Raw genomic sequence first — 20000 nt, 5'->3', positions numbered from 1 at the left:
GCTGACTTTACCATCACTCGGGGATCCCAAGTGAGAAACGCCATCTCATTTTGTCTGCACTACTGCTGTATGTGCAGCTTAAGGACAATAAAGCTTGATTTGATTTGATTTGATTTGATTTGATATTCTGACACACTGGGTGGTGCAACCTTTACTCGGTTCTTGCAGGCGCAAGTGGTGGACTTGCAGGCGCAAATGTTATTGCGGGTGTGTGACGCATGCTAGATAGGTGCAGCCACAAAATGTCGAGTGCCCAGAACTACTCAGTGAAGCAGTAACTTTAACTGAAGAGGCTCTCAGCAAAACTTCAGCTCCGGCAGACTTCCAGGCTTCAGACCTAAGCAATCGATTAGGCTAGATTTGTGTTAGTCCTGCCCACTGACTTTGATGGGTGACTTTGACAGATAAAATTAATTCATTATGCATGCAACACCGGTCCATGAAATAATTAATTAAATAGTGAAATAATTAATTAAATAATGAAATAATTATATATGTGTTTTTACATTAAATGAGCTTTTATTTTAATGAATTAATGACATTTAATGACACATTTATTTATTTAATTCCCATTTTAATTAATTAATGACACTTTTAAGTATTTTTTTAATGTGTATTTATATATTTCATTCTGTCCCTTTTAGTCCTCCATATTACAGCAGGGGTTCCCAAACTTTTTCAGCTCAAGATCCAAAAGAGAGATTTGGTTTCTCCTGAGAGTCCAAATTTAGATGATAGAACAAACAGAGGATATTATCATTAAAAATCCCCACTCTCGCTTGCCACCACCACAGCAGTTACACACACACACACACACACACACACACACACACACACACACACAAAGGAATCAAGTTAACAATTCACTTCAGGAGTCAAATTTTTATCAAATTTTGAGATGAGTGGAGTTCTCTCTCAACTCTGATTATCACATATGATTTTGTATTTATTATGACTGTATGCTGTAAATGGCCTATATCCTAGATATACTTGGTAAAATCATAGCTTCCTTTCCTCCCTGTGTTGAGGAACGCCTCTCAAGAGGGGTTTCCATCACCATATTTAAATAAGAAGACATGGGTGGTCAGATGGGGGATGAACAGAGAGACTGCTGAGTAAATTTTCCTCCTTTCCCTCTCTGCCATCCTCTCTCGCTCCCTCCTCCTCCCTCTGCTGGAGTTTGTTTGATGAGGCCTCTCGCTGTGTTTGGAAAATGATGCCGTCTTGCCAGCTTTCTCATATCAGCTTCATTAGTGAGATGATTAAAAAAAATGCATGGATCCTTTGCCTTCATCCCTGGTGTATGCAGCACATGGAGGTTTGTTTGTGAATTAAAGTTGGCACAGTGGTTTGTTTCATTTGATTATTTCACTCTTCCCGAACACGGTTTTATGAGACAAGCGGTAGAGCTGGAGCGTGAGCTTTCAATTCTTCATCACTGACTTTATTAGTTTGGTTTGTGTGGACCTCAGTTCAAATTTTCAGCAATAAAACATGAGAGACACGGGAGGGGAGGTGGAGCGACGGCAGATCCTGTATGTTAAATTTGTATGTGTATGCGTGTCAGTGCGCAAAATTTTATTGTGCATAGATGGATGTATTTAGGTCTTCATAATACTGTGTACTGATTAGCTGAGAATGTGCTCACTTTCATAGAACCCATGAGCATAATAGCTGTGCGAGCATTTGAATATATGTACATGGGTGTCCATTTGGTTAAATGTGTGTGGACAGAAGAAGAATGGGATGTACAAATGACCACAAATGAATGTTTGAGTGTATCAGTGTGTTTCTGCAAGAAGGCCTTGGACTTATTGTAAGGGCACAATACTAATGGCACATATGAAACATGGATGGATGGATGCATGGATGGACAGGACAAAGTCTGATGTATTAATCGGGGTCGGCATGGCTCGCTCCTTTAGGTGCTGGGAGAGGGTTTCTGCTGCGTTGAGCAGCTTCTCTGTCTCTGACCTCGGGCGCAGTCCTGCCATAACTCTCCTCATTACAGCCTTAATGGAGCCCATCAGCACCGTGCCGGGCCAAAGACACACTACTCTCTCTTCACAGCTTCTCAGCGCTCTGGAGCTCACCCCCTCTCTCTCAGTAATTCTTTCTCCTCATTCCTCATCCTCTCTCTCTGCAAGTCTGTCCATCTCTTTTCCCCTCTCTCTTTCTTTGTTCATTCCCACATCTGTCTGTGTTTCCCTCATTCCCTTTATTTCTCCCATGCCGTGTCCAACTGGGTTATCTATTGTATTTTGCTGTATGTGAGACTGTTAAGCTGTAATGTGAGGTGGCCTGCTGAACACATTTTGTATTTACATATGAACGACACAGATTTCATGTACAGTATGTGGGAAAATGCATTGTATTGTTCTTGTGTGTATGCTAATAACTGCTATGTGTGCATGTGATACTTATGTACATTTGTGTGTGTGTGTGTGTGTGTGTGTGTGTGTGTGTGCACGATGGCAAACCCAGTTGAAAACATGGATTTTCCAATTTAGTATTACTTTTGAGTGCTGTGTTTATCATCCACCAAGATGTGAGAGTTCCTAAAAGTCAAAAACTATAATAAAACAGGGTTTTAGGGGCTGCATTTTCTACAGTGATACTTCCCAGCAGGGCTGGGTGGGCTTTAGTTCACCTGGTAGCATAAAGATATTGTCTGGACCCTGGTAAGACCAACCAACTCTCCAGCAAAGAGAAAATAGCAGTAACACTTTACAATACTGGCGCACTAATATGCATTAATTAATGCTTAACTAATGCACAAATTATCATGAGGTAATATTTGACTCATGAAGAAATAAGCCATGCATTTATGTTTACTGCATAAGCAACTAACAAGTCTGTCTAATTAACAGACTGAGTCATATAGGAATTGCAATTAATTAAGTCTGCCATCATGGATTAATTCCCTATCAACATCTAGCATTAATCAATACCCTAAATTCATGTGTTAATCACAACAGGTCAAAGCCATGGATTTCAACTTCCAGCTGTCTGCAATGGGATGCCACTGTACCAGATCAACTGGTGCATCTGTTTATTACCAAATGCCTTGTTGTTTGTGGGACAGGATTCAAAGGTGGGACACTGAAAACATGCAGTCCAGCTACTGATACTAACAGCTGTAAATCATTAAGACCTGAAACATTAGTGTTGATATGTGGCCTGTCAGGCAATATCAAATCCAATAACCACCATGGCATATGTACTTAATAATGAGTTAATTGTGAGTTAATGGTCATATGCCTCAAAAAGTAAAGTCATTTCATAATGATGCCTTTGCAAATCATTAGCTAATGATTCATTAAAATAGATGCTGATGGTGATTTCAGGCTTCTAATTCATAGTTTTTTGTGAACTGTTGGCTCTACTGATGAGCATCTGTTTTAATGAATCATTAGTTAATGATAAGCCAGCGATCATTATGTTATGACTTGGTGAAGCACATGACTATTAACTCACTATTAACTCATTATTAAGCACATATATTGTTATGGTCATTGGTGCTGATATTGCCTGACAGGCCACATATCCACAATAATATTTGAGGTATGAATGATTTACAGCTGTCACTAATACTGAAATAACAGTATCCAGCCACCATACAGCTCAGTACTGAAATGCATTGCTTGGCCTAGCCTTTTCTGATAAAATGCTAGATTGGTAAAATAATCCTCAATAAAATGGTGGATTTATATCAACAGCACAAAAGTTGCACGTTGTGCTAACAAGCTATCAGTTTCTGTTACTCAGTGCCATTTGTTGTTGTAAAGTGGAGAATAACAGGAGCAGCTGAACAGTCAATCAAGTAAAAATTACATATTTCAGTTTATAATCCCTTTAACAATTGTGTTGTGAGTGTACATGTATGTTTCCCTGCCTTATGCCTGTACATTGGTTTTGTGCATTGTGAGTGTGTGTAAGGGTATAGATTTGCTATATGGAAGCTTGGGCCCTTGAGCCCATATGCTGAAATGTTTGTATATGAATCCCGCTGGTGGTGCATTTACATATTTACAAAAGAATCACTGTATTTCCTTTACATTAGGTTTACATTACATTAGGGACTTGTTCTTTATCTCCAAGGTCATTAAATATTGTGGAGACTGTGAATGTGTGTGTATGTGTGAGTCTGTCTATCTCTGTTTGGGGACAGATGGATAGTGCTAAACAGGAGAGAGCTTTTGCATATGGGGGGTGAAGTAGAGAGATCAATAACGGTGATGAGAGCTGGGCCAACAAACACATCATCCTAATCACCCTGAACCCTGAGACTACGCCAATTCACTGCCCAGCAACTCTTGGTGTGTGTGTGTGTGTGTGTGAGCATGTGTGTGTGCTTTACCGTCTGTGTTTGATGTATATGATTGTGTGGATGTATGTTTGCACGCTGTGTGAAAGCCTGTGTGATTTTTTCCCCTGCGTCACACAGGCTTTTTTTTTTTTTTTTTTTTTTACACATTTTCAGCAGTCAGTGAGCAGGTAGGGTTCAGTGTCTTACTCAAGGACAATACCACAGAACACATACATGTTGACTGACACAATTATGCTACTGCAGGAACTGAGCCCACTTTTGCAATGTTCCATGACGAGAATCTGAAACCTCTGAAAAAATCCGCCAGTGGGATGAGATAATCCCACTTGTTCAGAACACAGTTTCTGGGAACAAGTGTGAATATGTTGAAACAAGGCTGAATAAGGCAGATCGACCCACTAGTTTCAAGAAATTGATGCCTGATTCAAGAAAATTCTGTAAAAAAAGTTGATAGTGGGATTATCTCATCCCACTGGCAGATTTTTTTTCACTTATTTCAAGAAAAACAAGACTATGAGACCAAATTATTAATTTGCTGAAAACTGTCGTAGTTACCTTAACTGACCTTCTACTCTTGTGTTGTTGGCACCAAAGGCTCGTTTAAAGGATAGAGGCATCAAGAATGGCTTGGAAGAACCTGAATAGACTGAATTGATATAAGGTGCCGTGTTTAAAATTCCACCAGGTAAATTAGAGCCTGGCCACAGTCTGTTGCCAGCACTGGAAGGGTAAAAGGTCAGGAGGGATATGGAGGCCACTAACTGGATTGGAATTCAGCCTCTGTCCATAAGGATATGTTCCAAGATCCAATTTGCAGAAAAGGATCACTCAAGCCAAAATTCCTTTATCAAAGTGCACTCCTTTGAAACATTGCATTCCAGGTTTTGTTCCAGGTGATGACAAATCCAGGAGACGCTGTGTCACTTAACCAAGGAGAGACCTCACAACTCTCACATGTGTGCTGAACTTATTTAAGTGTTTCCAGAGCAGGAAAGTAGAACTTAATTTGTGCCCATCTCTCTACAAAGGTACGGTCTCAAATCCCACCACTGCTATGATAATTAATTGATAATTGATAACTGATCACGTCATGGCCAATCCCAGCCAAGGTGCCCATATACAGAGATGCGTCCTGTCAAATTGGTCTTTAGCAAGATACTGAACTCGACTCCTAAATGCTTAAAATGAATGGGAGAACTTTAACTCCTGCCTTTAGCTCCCAAGTGATAACTGTAGGTACATCTGAACCATGAAGCATGTCGCCACAGATAGTTATTTTATAGTTTATTTTCAGAATAATTGATAAGCAACCTGTTCTTCTTCTGTCACTTCCCCAGGGTCCCTGCAGGGGGTGCACCAAAGGAGGCTGTATAAGGAGCTCATGGCCAACTACAACCGACTGGAGAGACCCGTCGTCAACGACTCAGCCGCCATACTGGTGGAGCTCGGCCTCACACTGCTGCAGATCATAGATGTGGTAAGGGAAAAAGGAGATGTGTGTATTCATGTGTGTGGAGTATGTCTCTGTTTGGGTTGTGTAACAAGTGTACTTTAAACTTTTCTCGCTTGTCCCATCGGTGGGTCTGTCGTTGCCAATGCATGCAGCACAGCTAAGCTTTGTGCAAATCCACAGAACTCTACTTTAAATTCTACTAGTCATCCCAAGGTTTTCCAAATACTCTAAATATATCCTGCTGTGTATAAAATGATGCACAAGACACCTAGACATTTTTTCTTTAGTGCAATGGTACAGACATGAGACAGTGGTATTTGGGTTTTGAATATTTAACTTAGTGTAAATGTGATGTAGCCTCAGTGATGCACTGTTAGTTGCAACCAGCAGAGAGAGAACACGTGATACTGTCATACAATATGACAAAAAATGTTTTTTCTAAGCTATGTAAGGGAAAATTTAACCCAATAAAGCCATTTGTATCATATATGATACACGTTATCAAATAACACATTTCATTTCAGTTTAATCAATACTTGACCAAAATACTGTTGTATACCTTTGGCCACTTCCCCTGTTCACCCTGGACCATACCACTGGCACTTCAAGTACTGTCATATATGATACAACAGAAAAACCGTATGTAATAACATATTTTTTTTGAAAAATCTTTTTTTTTTTTTTTTTTTACATTTTGTTTTAGGACTAAATGCAAGGTTCAGTTCCAAAAAATTGAAATTTTCTGCCAATTCTTTCATAGTTCAGGCTTTATAGGGTTAAGGGAAAAATCAGAGTTCAAGTTGTTTATATGAGAGTTTATGCAAGTGTAACATACTGTAGTGTAGATCAAGGTAAAATTCCCAACAACATTGTAAGCAATCACTAGTAAGGAGTGCAAGGATCAGAGTCACAGTGTGTTGGCTCATAGCCTGCAAATATTCATGTGTTGAAAGGAAGATGGTTTATGATTGAGAAGTGCATGGTAAACAATCCAAGGAAATATGTACTAACATGAGCCACTTGCTCTGTGGGTGAAGTGGGCCCATTGTAATGATATCTTTTGTGTGACTGTGATGTGTGTGCATGTTTGACACTGTGTGTATCTGTAGAGCAGGTTAAACAGCTACTAACAAGGACTGTGCTTATGAAACAGTGTTAAATGTTGCTGGAATTAATGCACTTTTGCTGTTTGACTTTCTGTTACATAAAGACCTTAAGGACAGGGACGCTTAACTCATAACTCATACCACACACACACACATACACACGCTCAAACACACAGATTTTCTCGTTGTCGTTTACTGTTCTCAAGTTGTTTCATATGCTCTACCCTTACCTTAAATGACACGATGCAAATTGAAAGTTGTCTCGTAACAGCATAATGTTCCTCTATTTTTATCCTATATTTATTCAGGGAAGGCTCACTCAGCATGCTTGTTCTCTGCACAACAATTCTCTGCTGGAAACAATTACATTTGTCTTACTGCTGGCCATTGGAGAGCGCCGGGTTAAGTGCCTTGCTTAAAGGTTTCTCAAAATTAGTGGATGATGGGGAGAAGGGTATAAATCATCCACTTCCCCAAGTGATGTTTTCCCAGGGCTCAGAATCCTGTCACAGGCCTATTTGTCACATCCTCTCCAGAGGTTCCCATAGACTTCCCATGCATCTCTCAGTCAGTTTGTCAGCCAATAGAGAACTGCCTGTGAAGTCAGGGAGGGACAAAAGTAGTAGCGCGTTAAATGCACTGTTTTACACCAGCCAGATGTCTGCTCTCATTTGTCAGGAAAGGAAGATAAGCCATTGTTTTTCTGTGTGTGTGTGTATGTGTATGTGCGTGTGTGTACTTCTCAGAGGGCCCGCAGGATTTTCACAGTGGGGCTGCAGTTGAGATGCATTTTGGGGTTGTTTGTCCTTGTTGCTGGTTGTTGTTGTTGTCTCGTCTCTGCGGGAAGGGAGGGGTGATACGTGTTTTACACAGAGACTCCTGGGCTTCTAACACGGAAGAGTCAAATGAGAAACAAGAAACATAACATGCAACTTGTACTTGCATTTCATTATAGTGCGATAACAAAGTGGGTGGGCAAGCCAAATCCCAAGACTGGAAAATATGATTTGGAGTAGAAATGAAGGCAAGTTTGCATCCTCAACTGCTGTTCCTGTTGACTTCTATCCTAAAGAGTGCTACAATGGAGACAGTGTGTGATGTGGTTACACTGGGTAGATTTAAAGAGAATGTATGTAATTTTTTATGAAAAGTTTTTATTTTCATCACAGGTTTTAGGAAACATAATGAAACTGTGCAGATATGAAATCCTTTCTGTGCAAAGTGAGGCTTATCAGGTGATTTCTCCCGAGTCAAACAATTAGTTTTGGATGGGATGAAAAGCTACTTTCACATGTAAGAGTGGAGCAGCCACTCAGAAAACCTCAGTTTGTACTCCCTCCACCCCAGTTAGCATCTGATCAGTTTTTCTTTGAACAGAATACACAACAAAACAAAGACTGTCAACCAAAACATGACAGAAAACTTTGTGTGTGGAATTGAGCCTTACCCCAGAGAACGTAAAACAAATGCTACCTCACGCATGCAAAAGGTGCAAACACATCGTTAAACACACACACACACACACACACACACACACACACACACACACACACACAAATACAGTGTGCAACAAAAACATAAGGAGGTTGTTTGTTTGATTACAAAGCACAGTATAGTATAATGCAGTGTATGGTATTATGCTAACACAATTCTTCAGGGCAGAGGCAGGGTTGGGTATATAGCCTATATATTTGATGACTTTAGATGATAATATATTAATTATGTTGTGTTAGTCTGCAAAAGAGGGCATGAATAAAAGAGCAAGGGCTTGAGCGATAGAAAGAGAGCGCGAGATACATAATTAGTCTGCATTTGTAGAGACATAAACACAGAGACAGACACATGGTAATTATTCTCATAGAGAGTTTATTGGGTTGCAGACAGAGAAGGACTGCACAACATGCATGAATGCTTTAAGTTTTGTTCCATCTAGCGCTTCACCCAGGCTAGATGAGTTCCTGGCCATTTACGTCCCTCTGCATTAATTTTATTGTGGCGTCTGTGTAGAGCCTGTTGGCTGTGAAAAGCTCCTCATCCCCGCATGAATAGTGATTAAACAAGTACAAATATTGTTTATGCACTGTCATGAGGACTGATAAGAAAACCCAAATCTATCTTTTTTTTTTTTTTTTTATTCTACATTCCCTGAGAGAAGAATGACTGACAATAAATATTTTATTTCAAGTAGATTAAGGAAATTGCTGTGTCAGTGTGTATATTGTGCTTATATTTACCTGCCACATCACTGCTGCAGGGTCTTCAGGTCTGCAGGGCATTCTGACCTTGAATTGATGAAGTTAATATTATCAGGATATAAATTTTACACTCTACAAAATTCTATTTTTCACCATTTTACCAAATTATGAAATACACACACATATTCCCATAGAAATCCTTTTCCTTTCCCTTTCTAAAATCATGAGTATTTCTACAACAGTAACTCTGTGTTGAATATTAAAAAGGGATTACTGAGACACATCAACATTGTGTTTAAATTTGGTTCAATAAATTTTCCATCTAAAACTAGTTTTAGTCTTAAGCATTTCCTTTGTGTAATTTCTGTTACAAATTATACCTTCCCCTTGTAAAAGCTAAAGAAATCACACACAAGCATATCTCTGAGTGCATAAAATGTCTCCTTATTGAATAAACTATAATGTAACTATAATAAAATATGCTTTTAGACTAAGAGAGCACCACTCCAACCAGGCCACAATAGCTGGGCTAGTACACATTTCCTGCACCTCTTGCACAGGCCAACAAGGCTGAGAAGGTTAATATTTTTCCCTCAATAATAAGTCTACTTTACTGAGTGTATCAAACCAAAGAGGGCGAGAGAAGGGAGGAAGGGGAAAAGAGGGAAGAGGGACAAGATGCACAGTTTCCTCAACAATAGCTTTATACTATTGTGCTTCACTCGGGATGTAAATTCACTTAATAAATTTGCATTTTTTGGGCTCTTGAACCATGTAACTGTATCAAAACCCATGTTACAGTATTGTTCATTAAGATAAAAATAGAGATGAACATGTGATGCATTTTGTTTTTTCAGCCAAGCAGAGCAATGGGGGAGTTACAGTGTGTAAGAAAAGACATACACACCCATTAACTTCTGCAGCACCTTTTGTAGAAGGTGTCTGTCTTATATACATTTCTCATTCCAGTCTCGGAAAAACGGAAAAAAAAAAACAGAGAGAGGGATCCGAGAGACAGAGATAAGTGGATAAACAGATGCAGCGTGTTGAAGGAGGGGAACCTCTTTGATCTTGTTTAGCCTTGCCTCTCATCTCTGCCAGGCCTTTTTCCCAAAGAACCCAAGCAGGCATCCTGGTTCTGACTGAAATTCTGATGCTTGCAAAAATGCTAATTTCCCTGGAGGAAAAAAAGCAGCTCACAGCTTTTAGAATGAGAGCATCATGATGTGAGATTACTTCTAAACTGCAAACATTCAATTTAGTTTAGTTTAGTTTAGTTTGGTTTAGTTAGGGACCATGTGCAAAATACATTAATCTCAAAAAATAAAGTCCCTGGGCAGGTGAACAGAAACAATACAAAACAGATCAAAACCCCTATTCTCTGCGACTTTGTACTTTTTTTTTCAGCATAGTAAAAGGGAATGGCAAATAAACTTAGCTTCATGTTGTGATAGAATTGGCTGCTTTTTCAAGTGGATTCTGGTTTTCTGGATTGTGTAATTTGCGCTCCTTATGGACATTTAACCAAACCTGTGTGTGTTCAGTAATTATGGATCACCACATTCACCAAATACACACAGTGTGCTCAAGTGTTGCAATGCATTGTAGTGAAGCAATGAATATATGAATGAATGAAACAAATAGAAACACATATGAGAGAAAAAATAAATTTCATTGCACAACAGTGCCAAAAAAAATCTTTATATCTGGAAAATACACAGCTACATTTCCTTATGAGTCTCATTCAATTGTCTTTTTTAAGAGCCAGTGTGGCTTTTTACGGTGGACTACCGCATTTTAAATCCACACGACATGTTATTTTAGTTGCTTTAAAAGCGGCGTGTAATATGTGTGATGGCTTCAGTGAACCCGTGCAACACAACTGCACTTGGTTATATAAAACTAGCTTTTACACGGGCTTACAAAGCCTGGTTTGCTCTTCTTTGGTTATGCAAAACAACTGCTCCGACTTGCTGATGACAAAGCCCTTAACACTGTATTAAATATGGATTGTGTCTGGTTGTCATCTCATCCTTATGCAAAGAGAAGATGTTAACTCCTTTCTTCTCCTTTTCTCTCCTTCTCCTCCTCTGTTTCTGTCCTCAGGATGAGAAGAATCAAGTGCTGATGACCAATGCATGGTTGCAGTTGGTAAGTGTTTGGAAGAAAAAAAACAAAAAACAAGTCACCTTTAACTCTATACAATGTTCATATCCTTAACTATCATATTATAGAGACACTGTGACTCTGTTTCAGGTGCCAGTATGTTATAGTTTCATGAGTCTTAATCATGCAATCAGTATATTTCCCTTATTGATTCTTGTCACTAGCTCACTCCATATCTATGTAATATCTCCATCTGTTTAGCGAGCTGTTAGTTCATCCATCCCAGACAAAGTCTATGTAAGATACCCTGCAATTACCTTCAGAGCTCACAGTTTTCTGTTTCTCTCTCCAATAAAAATGTCATCCTCAATACTTTACTTGACAAATCAACCACCAGTCATTTGCTGACCGTGTGTGTGGGAGTGCGTGCTTGTGTGCTCTGCAAAAAATCTCACTCCTAACAAGTCATGTAGTCTTAAAATCTGGGATTAGATAATCCCACAAGATTTTAACAGTGAATATGAGGCTAAATGACATGTTAAGATGGATATTTTTTTTTTTCTGTGCTGGCACCAGCATAACTGTACGACTCTTGGCTTCAGATTTAGGAACGTTAAAGTTGTTTAGAAAAAAAAAAAAGTAGAGTTTTATGAGGCAAATAGAAGAGCCATTCCTAGCTTAATAGTTTGTCATTTTTGCAATTGCTTGTTATATCCTTTTTCTGGGTTAGAAGAAAATAAAGCCCTTGTACTGGCCCTGGAGGTCAAGAGAGGAAAAAGGGAGCAGGTATGAAAAGATAGCATTCATTATAGCGTTGAAAAGTCTTAGACTGCGTTTCTTGGAGTTTCTCTACTTAAGACATGTGTTGTATACTTTGTAAAATTCTGATACAAGTCTCTTTTTTCCATTTTCTTTGCCTTCTCGATTTGCCACTTCTCTAGTCATGTCTATGAGACAAGTGAGGGTTTCATCACGTTTTGTGGCAAAGTTCAACTACATTGGTTCAACTGGCCATTAGAAGTAATGGGTTTTTGAGCACAGGGGTGCAGTTATCACCTGCAGTTATCACCTTTACTGTAGCATCAATCCAGAGCCTCTCTATCTTCACATCCCTCCATCTCTCTCTCTCTCTCTCTCTCTCTCTCTAATCAGTACTGGACAGACATCTACCTGAGCTGGAACCCAGACAACTACCCCGGCGTCCAGAACCTGCGATTCCCCTCGGACCAAATCTGGACTCCCGACATCCTCCTTTACAACAGGTCAGAGCCCGCCTTGTCCCTCACTCATCATCTCCTTCCTCTGATGAGCTGTGAAAGAGGTGACCTTTCTTTTCTTTTCTTTTCTTTTCTTTCCTCATCTTTTCTTTTCTCGTCTTTTCTTTTCTTGTTGCCTCTACTGCAAATTATTCCACATTTCATATGCTTTTTGTAGTTGTTACCCTCTAATGTCAAACAGGTGATTGAATAGCTGATATTTACAATCCTGCAACATCATTTTCCTACCACAGATCTGCACCTGTCATAGAGGGCTTAAACATTCATGTTTTATTACTAGTTTCATTTTTGAGGAAGTGTGCTGACGTAAATGAAACATCAGTCTAATCCTTCTTATATTCCACTTTTCTATTAAATTCTGTTTTTAATCTCTACAAACCATAGCACTATCTGTGTTATTTAAGGCACTGTGATAAACCATCTCACCCAGTCAAACCCAAAACCTAGAGCAGCCCAGTCGTCAGAATGAAATGTTGCCATTTTATGTCTCCCCAAACCAACCCAAATGTTGAAATGTCAACATTTCTGATCCAAAAATATGATGCATATCAGCATTTAGATTTGCAGACAATGTGGTGGAGCCTGGAGGAAAGGAAAGGAAAGGAAAAGAAAGGAAAGGAAAGGAAAGGAAAGGAAAGGAAAGGAAAGGAAAGGAAAGGGAAGGAAAGGAAAGGAAAGGAAAGGAAAGGAAAGGAAAGGAAAGGAAAGGAAATGCATGTGTTAAACAACAAATACAGCATATGCTAAATACGGTGTAATCCTTGGTTACCTATATAGATGTCCATTTATCCATTTATTTATTATTGCTTTACTTAGTGAATAATTTCTGAATAACTGACAAGCCTGTTTGATGAAATTAGCTCCCAACTTATTTCTGCACTAAGCTATAGATGATTCTAGCCATCGCTGCAATAAATGTATTTAAAAGTGCTTGTATGACAGAATAAAGGAGAAATCAGGGCTGAATTATAAGTCAGTGGTTTGTTAAATGAGACTGAGCGAGTGTGTTGTGTTCTGTGATTCAGGTCAGGCTTGTGCTCATCCACTGCTCTTCACGCGTCTGTGCAAGTCTTTCTCGAGTCAATTAGAAATGTAGGCCAGTTGTTTGTCTTCAAAAACAGCTAATTGTGCTGGGTTTGCATGCTTGAGTGAGAGACGGATGTTGAGGTCAGAGACTGAGGGGAGACGAAGAGGAAGAGACAACGGATAGGGCTCATCACAGAAATGAAGACAATGACGGAGATACAGTATGTGCACACTGATATCGAAAGAACGTTTGTAAAACAGATGATTGGTTAGAATTATACACAAAAAGTGAGATTAAGAGAAAAAGAGTGAGACAGATGTGCGGCTGATCTTCACTGATGTTACTGAATGGACTGAGAGACGAACTTCACATGTTTCCCCTCATGCGTGTGTCCACACAGACAAACACATGCACGCACACGCACACAGGTATTAACCCAAATTTTAAAAGCTCTGCTTTTAGACCTGCAAGGATTACCCATCCTAATCTCTGCGCTCTCATCCCCGTCGTTCCCTCTGTATCCCTTTCACCCTGTGCCTTCATTTCTCCCTTGCTGTATCTCTCACTCCATCATCCATCCTGCTTCCTCTCTCTTCCCATCTCATCCTATTTGTGCCTTTCTCCCTCTCTCTCTTTCATAACTCACTGTCTCACTGTAATTCACTCTATTCAATCAGCCCTCTCTCTTCATGCCTCATCCTTCCCAGCCTTCACTGCTCCTCCTTTATAAATCATCCCATCCACCTGTCTCCTGTTGTCACTTCTCATCGTCCCAGCGCCAACATGTCACTCTTCCCAGTCTACCTGTTTATGTTTTGCTAATCACTCCACTGTCTCCTATTCTGCTCTGTTCAAGTCAAATCTGTTCATGCATGAATGGGAAAACATATCCACAAAAACCTGCGGAGCGCTGCTTACATGACACAAAGTGACAAAGTGAAAAGCTGAGGGTCAGTTTGGATGTTTGTAAGTAAACAGAGAGGAAGTTGCTGGCTTTTAGCCTAAGACTAGTGAGAGTTCAACAGTAACATGAAGCTGGAGGAGAGGCTTCTGTTTATAGCCATGCCAGAAGGTTTAGCTGGCCCCCTGAGGGAAGATGAAAATTTACAGTCTCCAACAATGATACGCATCGCTGCTGTAAACGCGCGCACACACACACACACACACACATACACACACACACATACCTGGCTAATTTCACCACGTACATGCATGTGCATCCAACCCTCCATCCCCATCACCATTACTTACATTAATGTCTGTGCGCACACATGCACACAAATCCAGAGTGTATGCATATCTGCATACAGGCACACATAAATGAACATGTGCAGGCGGTACACCTCACTACCACACACACACACACACACACATGCACACACACACTCACACACACATACACACACACACACACACACACCCTGTCACACAATTACAGACATTAATGGCACAACGCAACCCATTACACAGTGGGACATCAGTGTGCAGCCAATAACATGCTAGTCTTGCTGTGTAGAACAGCAGATGCATTCAGGCTGATTAGCATGCCCCACAGACGAGAGCTCGCTGTAAATCCATTCATTTGTTTCTGTTGTATTTAATATGAAGTTAATGATGTTTAGGGGTGCTTAGATCAGAGTGTTACCATCTCAATATGGAATGCGTTAAATGAGAACCACACTGAGATTGAAAAACAAAATCAGATAGTGTTGTAGAGACAAGCCATTCAGCTCATATCATCATCTGTATTTTTTTTTAAGAAACTTTAATTCCACTTTTGACAGACTTTTATTCCACTACATTTCCAAGACAAATGTTGTACTTTTGAGTCCACTACATTTCCATTAAATCACAGCATCCACTCTCAACTGGAGTTGAGGTAAAGTGGAAATACATCATCCAGCTCTGTGAAACCAGTGCAAGCAAAGCCAACCGCTTTCAAAGTAAAATGCATCCGTTCCATTTAAAAAAAGTGCAAACGACTAATAACTCGGTGGTGGTTAATACATTTGTGTAGCAGAATGGTTGTACATGCAAGTAGAGACAAGCAAATGCATTGTGAAAACAATACAACAACGTGTTGATATTAAAAAGAAATGCATTTTTGAGTACTTAAGTGTTTTTAAAAGCAAGTATTTCACTACTTTAACTACTTTAACTACTGTAAGTAAAAAATGTGACTGAACAACTTTCATTTGTAGTGGAGGAATATTTGACCAGGAGGACCTATACTCTGACTCAAGTAATGGGCTTGTGTACTTTGTCCACCACTGCATTTACTCTGTGACTGACAGCTAACATTCATTTTTATTATAAGAGGTTAAATCGCTGTAGTTCAAGTGACACGTGAACTCTAAAGAAGATGGCTTTCCAGTTGCTGATTTTTATAATTTCCTGAAAAGTGATCATTCGCATAATGCTATGTTATGCAACAGCACCTGCGGTCTAAACTGTGTTGCAGCTGTACGAATGAAGTAATTGCAAAGATGTTGGTGCAGAAGCAACAAGAACTGGAAAAACAAATTATTTCAGTGAAACAAATGAAATGCTCTGAGCTTTACAGATATGACAGAAATGAGACAACTGCACTTGGCTTCCTCTTTGTGACAACCAGCGATGCTCTCTCACTCATTAATGAGGACAACCTTGTGTTAACTTTGTCCTGGCTCCGGCTGGACTGCCAGAGTTTCGTGTGTGTGTGTGTGTGTGTGTGTGTGTGTGTGTGTGTGTGTGTGTGTGTGTGTGTGTGAGAGAGAGAGAGAGAGAGAGAGAGAGAGAGAGAGAGAGAGAGAGAGAGAGAGAGAGAGAGAGAGTATGTGTCTGTGTGAGCAATATGTGCATGCGTTTTTGTTTTTTTATGCGTTTATGTTTGTGTACGTGCCACCCGCGCATGCACTGGTGTTTGTGTGTGCAGGGGGAGTGTGTGTGTGTTTGTGTGTGTGTCTGTTTTTGTTTGTGTGTGCACAATATGCAGGTATAAAACAGCTATGTAAGTTGGTGACCTCCCCTCTTGTTACAATGAAAAGACAATGGTCTCACTTGACTAGAGATCGATGAGGCGTGTCAAGGACGTCCAAGTCAGGTAGACCACAGACAGAATCTTAATTCTGCTGGCAGAGATGGTGGCTGCACAGTACAGACACAGGCCCAGCTCTGTGACTGACCATAAAAATAAACTGCAAATTAATTCAGTATGAATAAACTGATACAATTGAATGGATGTTTTGGATGGATAGTAAGATGGACAGACAGACAGGGGTGGGTTGAGTACAGAATAATTGTACTTGAGTATGAGTAAAAGTTACCCTGTAAGAAAACAAAGCGTAAAAGAGTATTCAGAAAAAAAATATTTGACTTGTGAGTTCTAGTTTTATTTTTATGGTCTATTTTCATGCAATGTTATAATAGTGATGGTTCAAGTCTCAATTTGTGGCTATTGCAATTTAAATCAAAATACTTTTACCAAAGATAAAGCTCATGTCCACATGGCTATTTTGATAAAATAGATTGTTTCTCTTTATCAAATCATTTGAAAAAGTCGATCTGAGTAGGACAAAGGTTTGCTCTTGACCCCGCAGCTGCTGATTCAGTCATGTGACCCTCCATTGCTGCAAGCTAGCTGACCAACTTAACTTGGAGTTGAAAAGGCCACTGACTGCAGTGCAACCTTCTTCTTTAATCACTTGCTGTGTGGTGTTGACTGTGCAGCTGCAAAGCAATGGGTGGCTGAAAATCAACAGCTTTCTCTTGAACCATCACACAGGGAGAAACGACTGTAACACAACATTTGGTCAAATGTAATGAGGAAAAGAGTCGATCACCGGTTTAAAAAATTACTTGAATAGGAATAATAAGTACAGTCCACATAACATAACATAAAGAATACTCATTCCTTAAAATTTCCCCCCGCTCCTGCAGATACATTAATGTTTCATCTGTGATGGTTTAAATGAACAAACAGATATAAAAGCAACATATGCAACAACATATGAGTTCACCAAAACATTACTCAAGCACTTTTAATATGGAGGCCTACACAGTCTTCATTATGTTACATACAAAACCGCTGTAACTGTTAACCCGCAGCAGTACTCCATATTGAGGGTCACACACATGCCTGTGACAAATCTTGCCAACTTTTATTTTGTTACAACAGACTGCGACAAGCAAAGTGACTTTCACCACGGTGTTCAAACTGTGATAAATCATCAGCACATAGTAAAAACCAATCATATTTCACTTCAACCAAATCAAGAAGTTTCTCAAAGTGACCTTGTCCTCATTCTTTTGGATATCTTTGTCACAAAATTGTGTCATATGGTGTTAAAGGTGCACTGTACAAAGCTGGGGGTTGATTGAAGTGAGGACTGTTTAGATTCAACTAACAAAATCTAAAGCACCTACCTTTCTTTATGTCGATTTTGCATCAACTTCAAGTTAAAATTTGTTGTCATTCAACCATACATGGGTACAAACATAAAGGTGAACAAAATATCATTTCCCAGTGTCAGTACAAAGACATTCATTGAATAAAAAAAATTAAAAAAATGAAAGTTAAAATATACAGCATAAGTGCACCATTAAAGACAAATCAAATCAGTTAAATTCTGGGATGACATGAAGAGCTTCCTGTATCACATCACTTAGAAAAAAAGATCAGTGTAGTGAAATGGTAAGAACATAATTGTGTCATATCGTTCTGGGGCCTTGAGATGTCGAAGTCTTTGAAAGTAATTGTAATAATGTTCATTTTACATTTTTTATGAATAAGCCGTCCAGCATCATTTGTCAGAAGACTCCGAATGATTTATGCCTCTCCTGTGTGTTTTCAAAGTGCATTTGTGGTTTGTGAAAACCTTCTGAAGAACAACTTGGCGTTAAAAAAACATTTGCCAGTGAATTCATAGATGAAGCCAAGCTTGTGTTCCTATAAAAACAGGTGAACTTGTCTACTAAGAAACAGCATTGGGAGCTTCAATCCAGGAGAAGTTCATGCCCATTTTCCCTGTAAGCTCCTCTACTTATGAACTGGCAAATGGCTGTTTTGATTTTTGCCTGGCTGACAGTGTTGATAACAAAGACCTCAGCTGTACCCCTGCTGTACAGGAAGCTCCAGAGAAACCTAGAAGGGGTACCACAATCGCAGTTAGGGTGGCTTTACCTGCTGGAGTCCTTACCTCCCTCTTTCAGTCCTCTAGCTTTGCGTACATTCCTGCCCGATCTTAAGGCAGTTTGTGATATTGTCATGAAAATTTAATATATAGATTCCTGTCCACAGGCATGAATTGTCAATTTTTTCATAACAGTCAGCACAGCTTTCAAAGTAATGTATTCCGAGTATATTTGTTGCCTGTGTCACACATTGTGAGGTAGTATAAAGAGCCACAAACTCTGTGTTAGGAGGAAGGCGGGGTGGTGGATATGTCAGTCAACACGATTTTCACTCAGGTGACCAGTGTTCGTTTTCATAGAGTCTGTGTCCAGTTTCCCAGTTTGGTACCTAAACCTAACCTTTCCTATGTTCAGCCAAGTGTTTTTAACGCAAACCTACCCTTTTTTAACTTTACTCAAGTGGTTCTTATATGTGTTGTTGGCTAAAGCTACCGAAATTTAGCCTCTTCTGGTAAAGGAAAATTATGCATGGTTTATAGGCACAAAAGGTAAATTTGTGTTGGTGGACATGAAAAAAATTGATAATTTGTGTCCACTGACGTGAACCTGTGTATTAAATTTCATTTCTACTGTACAAACTCCCATGAGATACAGTTATAATTCTGCATCCATAACATATAAGCAGCTATTTAAATGAGCATATGGAGATGTGTATGGCTGTTAAGATTTCTAGTTATCAATTTAAAATGGGTCATATATGAATATGCCCTGTGCCTCTTTCTCCTAGTCAAGGAATAAACATATATTGTACATTGGAAATGTTCTATATTTCTTGCTCTGAGCTCCATGGTCCAGCTAGTTAAACAGGACCCTGAGGTTCTGTATGTCTGATATCAGGACCCCCTGAGGCTGTCTAGTCATATGCCTTATTCCTGGGATCTGGAATAAACTGCATGGACGGATACGCTCTTCCTTAATGTAGTCCAAGGAGGCATTAACCCTGTGTGGCTCTCGAATGGGCAAAGGGTTAAGGCTTCAGGGAATGTTTTAGGCCTCTCCTCACTGGGTATACACATTTCTTTTCCTGTTTACTACTGTAGCTTCTGTTTGGTTCTTATTGTTCATGATTCAACAAATTTGAAACACATTACATTTATGAAACAATGACAAGAAACAATGTCAAGGATAAGAAAAAATAGTACCCCATGGTGGTCATTGTTGCTATTTCTATGTTGCTTTTAAAAACCCACAGTTCCAAAGCACTCCAAAAAAAAAAAAAAGAAAAAAAATTTTGAATAAATAAGTAATGAATCAAATGAACACAAAGATAATCCAATTAAAACACAGAAATGTAAAATTGATGTAAGACAGTAAAACAATTAAAACTGTGATCA

General features: G+C 39.4%; 1 protein-coding gene across 4 annotated transcripts in view; it reads left to right on the top strand.

The window, feature by feature from the left end:
• The window catches only part of LOC115366386 (neuronal acetylcholine receptor subunit alpha-7-like), a 53805-nt gene that overhangs the window by 16970 nt on the left and 16835 nt on the right, over nucleotides 1-20000 (top strand). For all 4 annotated transcript variants that reach the window (XM_030061804.1, XM_030061802.1, XM_030061803.1 and 1 more), the window contains 3 exons: nucleotides 5668-5807; nucleotides 11191-11235; nucleotides 12343-12452. In XM_030061804.1, the coding sequence (XP_029917664.1) occupies nucleotides 5668-5807; nucleotides 11191-11235; nucleotides 12343-12452 (295 nt within the window). The remainder of the gene's footprint in view (nucleotides 1-5667; nucleotides 5808-11190; nucleotides 11236-12342; nucleotides 12453-20000) is intronic.

The sequence above is a fragment of the Myripristis murdjan genome, chromosome 10 (genome assembly GCF_902150065.1).
Source record: "Myripristis murdjan chromosome 10, fMyrMur1.1, whole genome shotgun sequence".
In the NCBI taxonomy this organism is placed as follows: domain Eukaryota; kingdom Metazoa; phylum Chordata; class Actinopteri; order Holocentriformes; family Holocentridae; genus Myripristis; species Myripristis murdjan.
The sequence above is the reverse complement of the archived record's forward strand: the minus strand, read 5'-3'. Positions and strand labels throughout refer to the sequence as shown.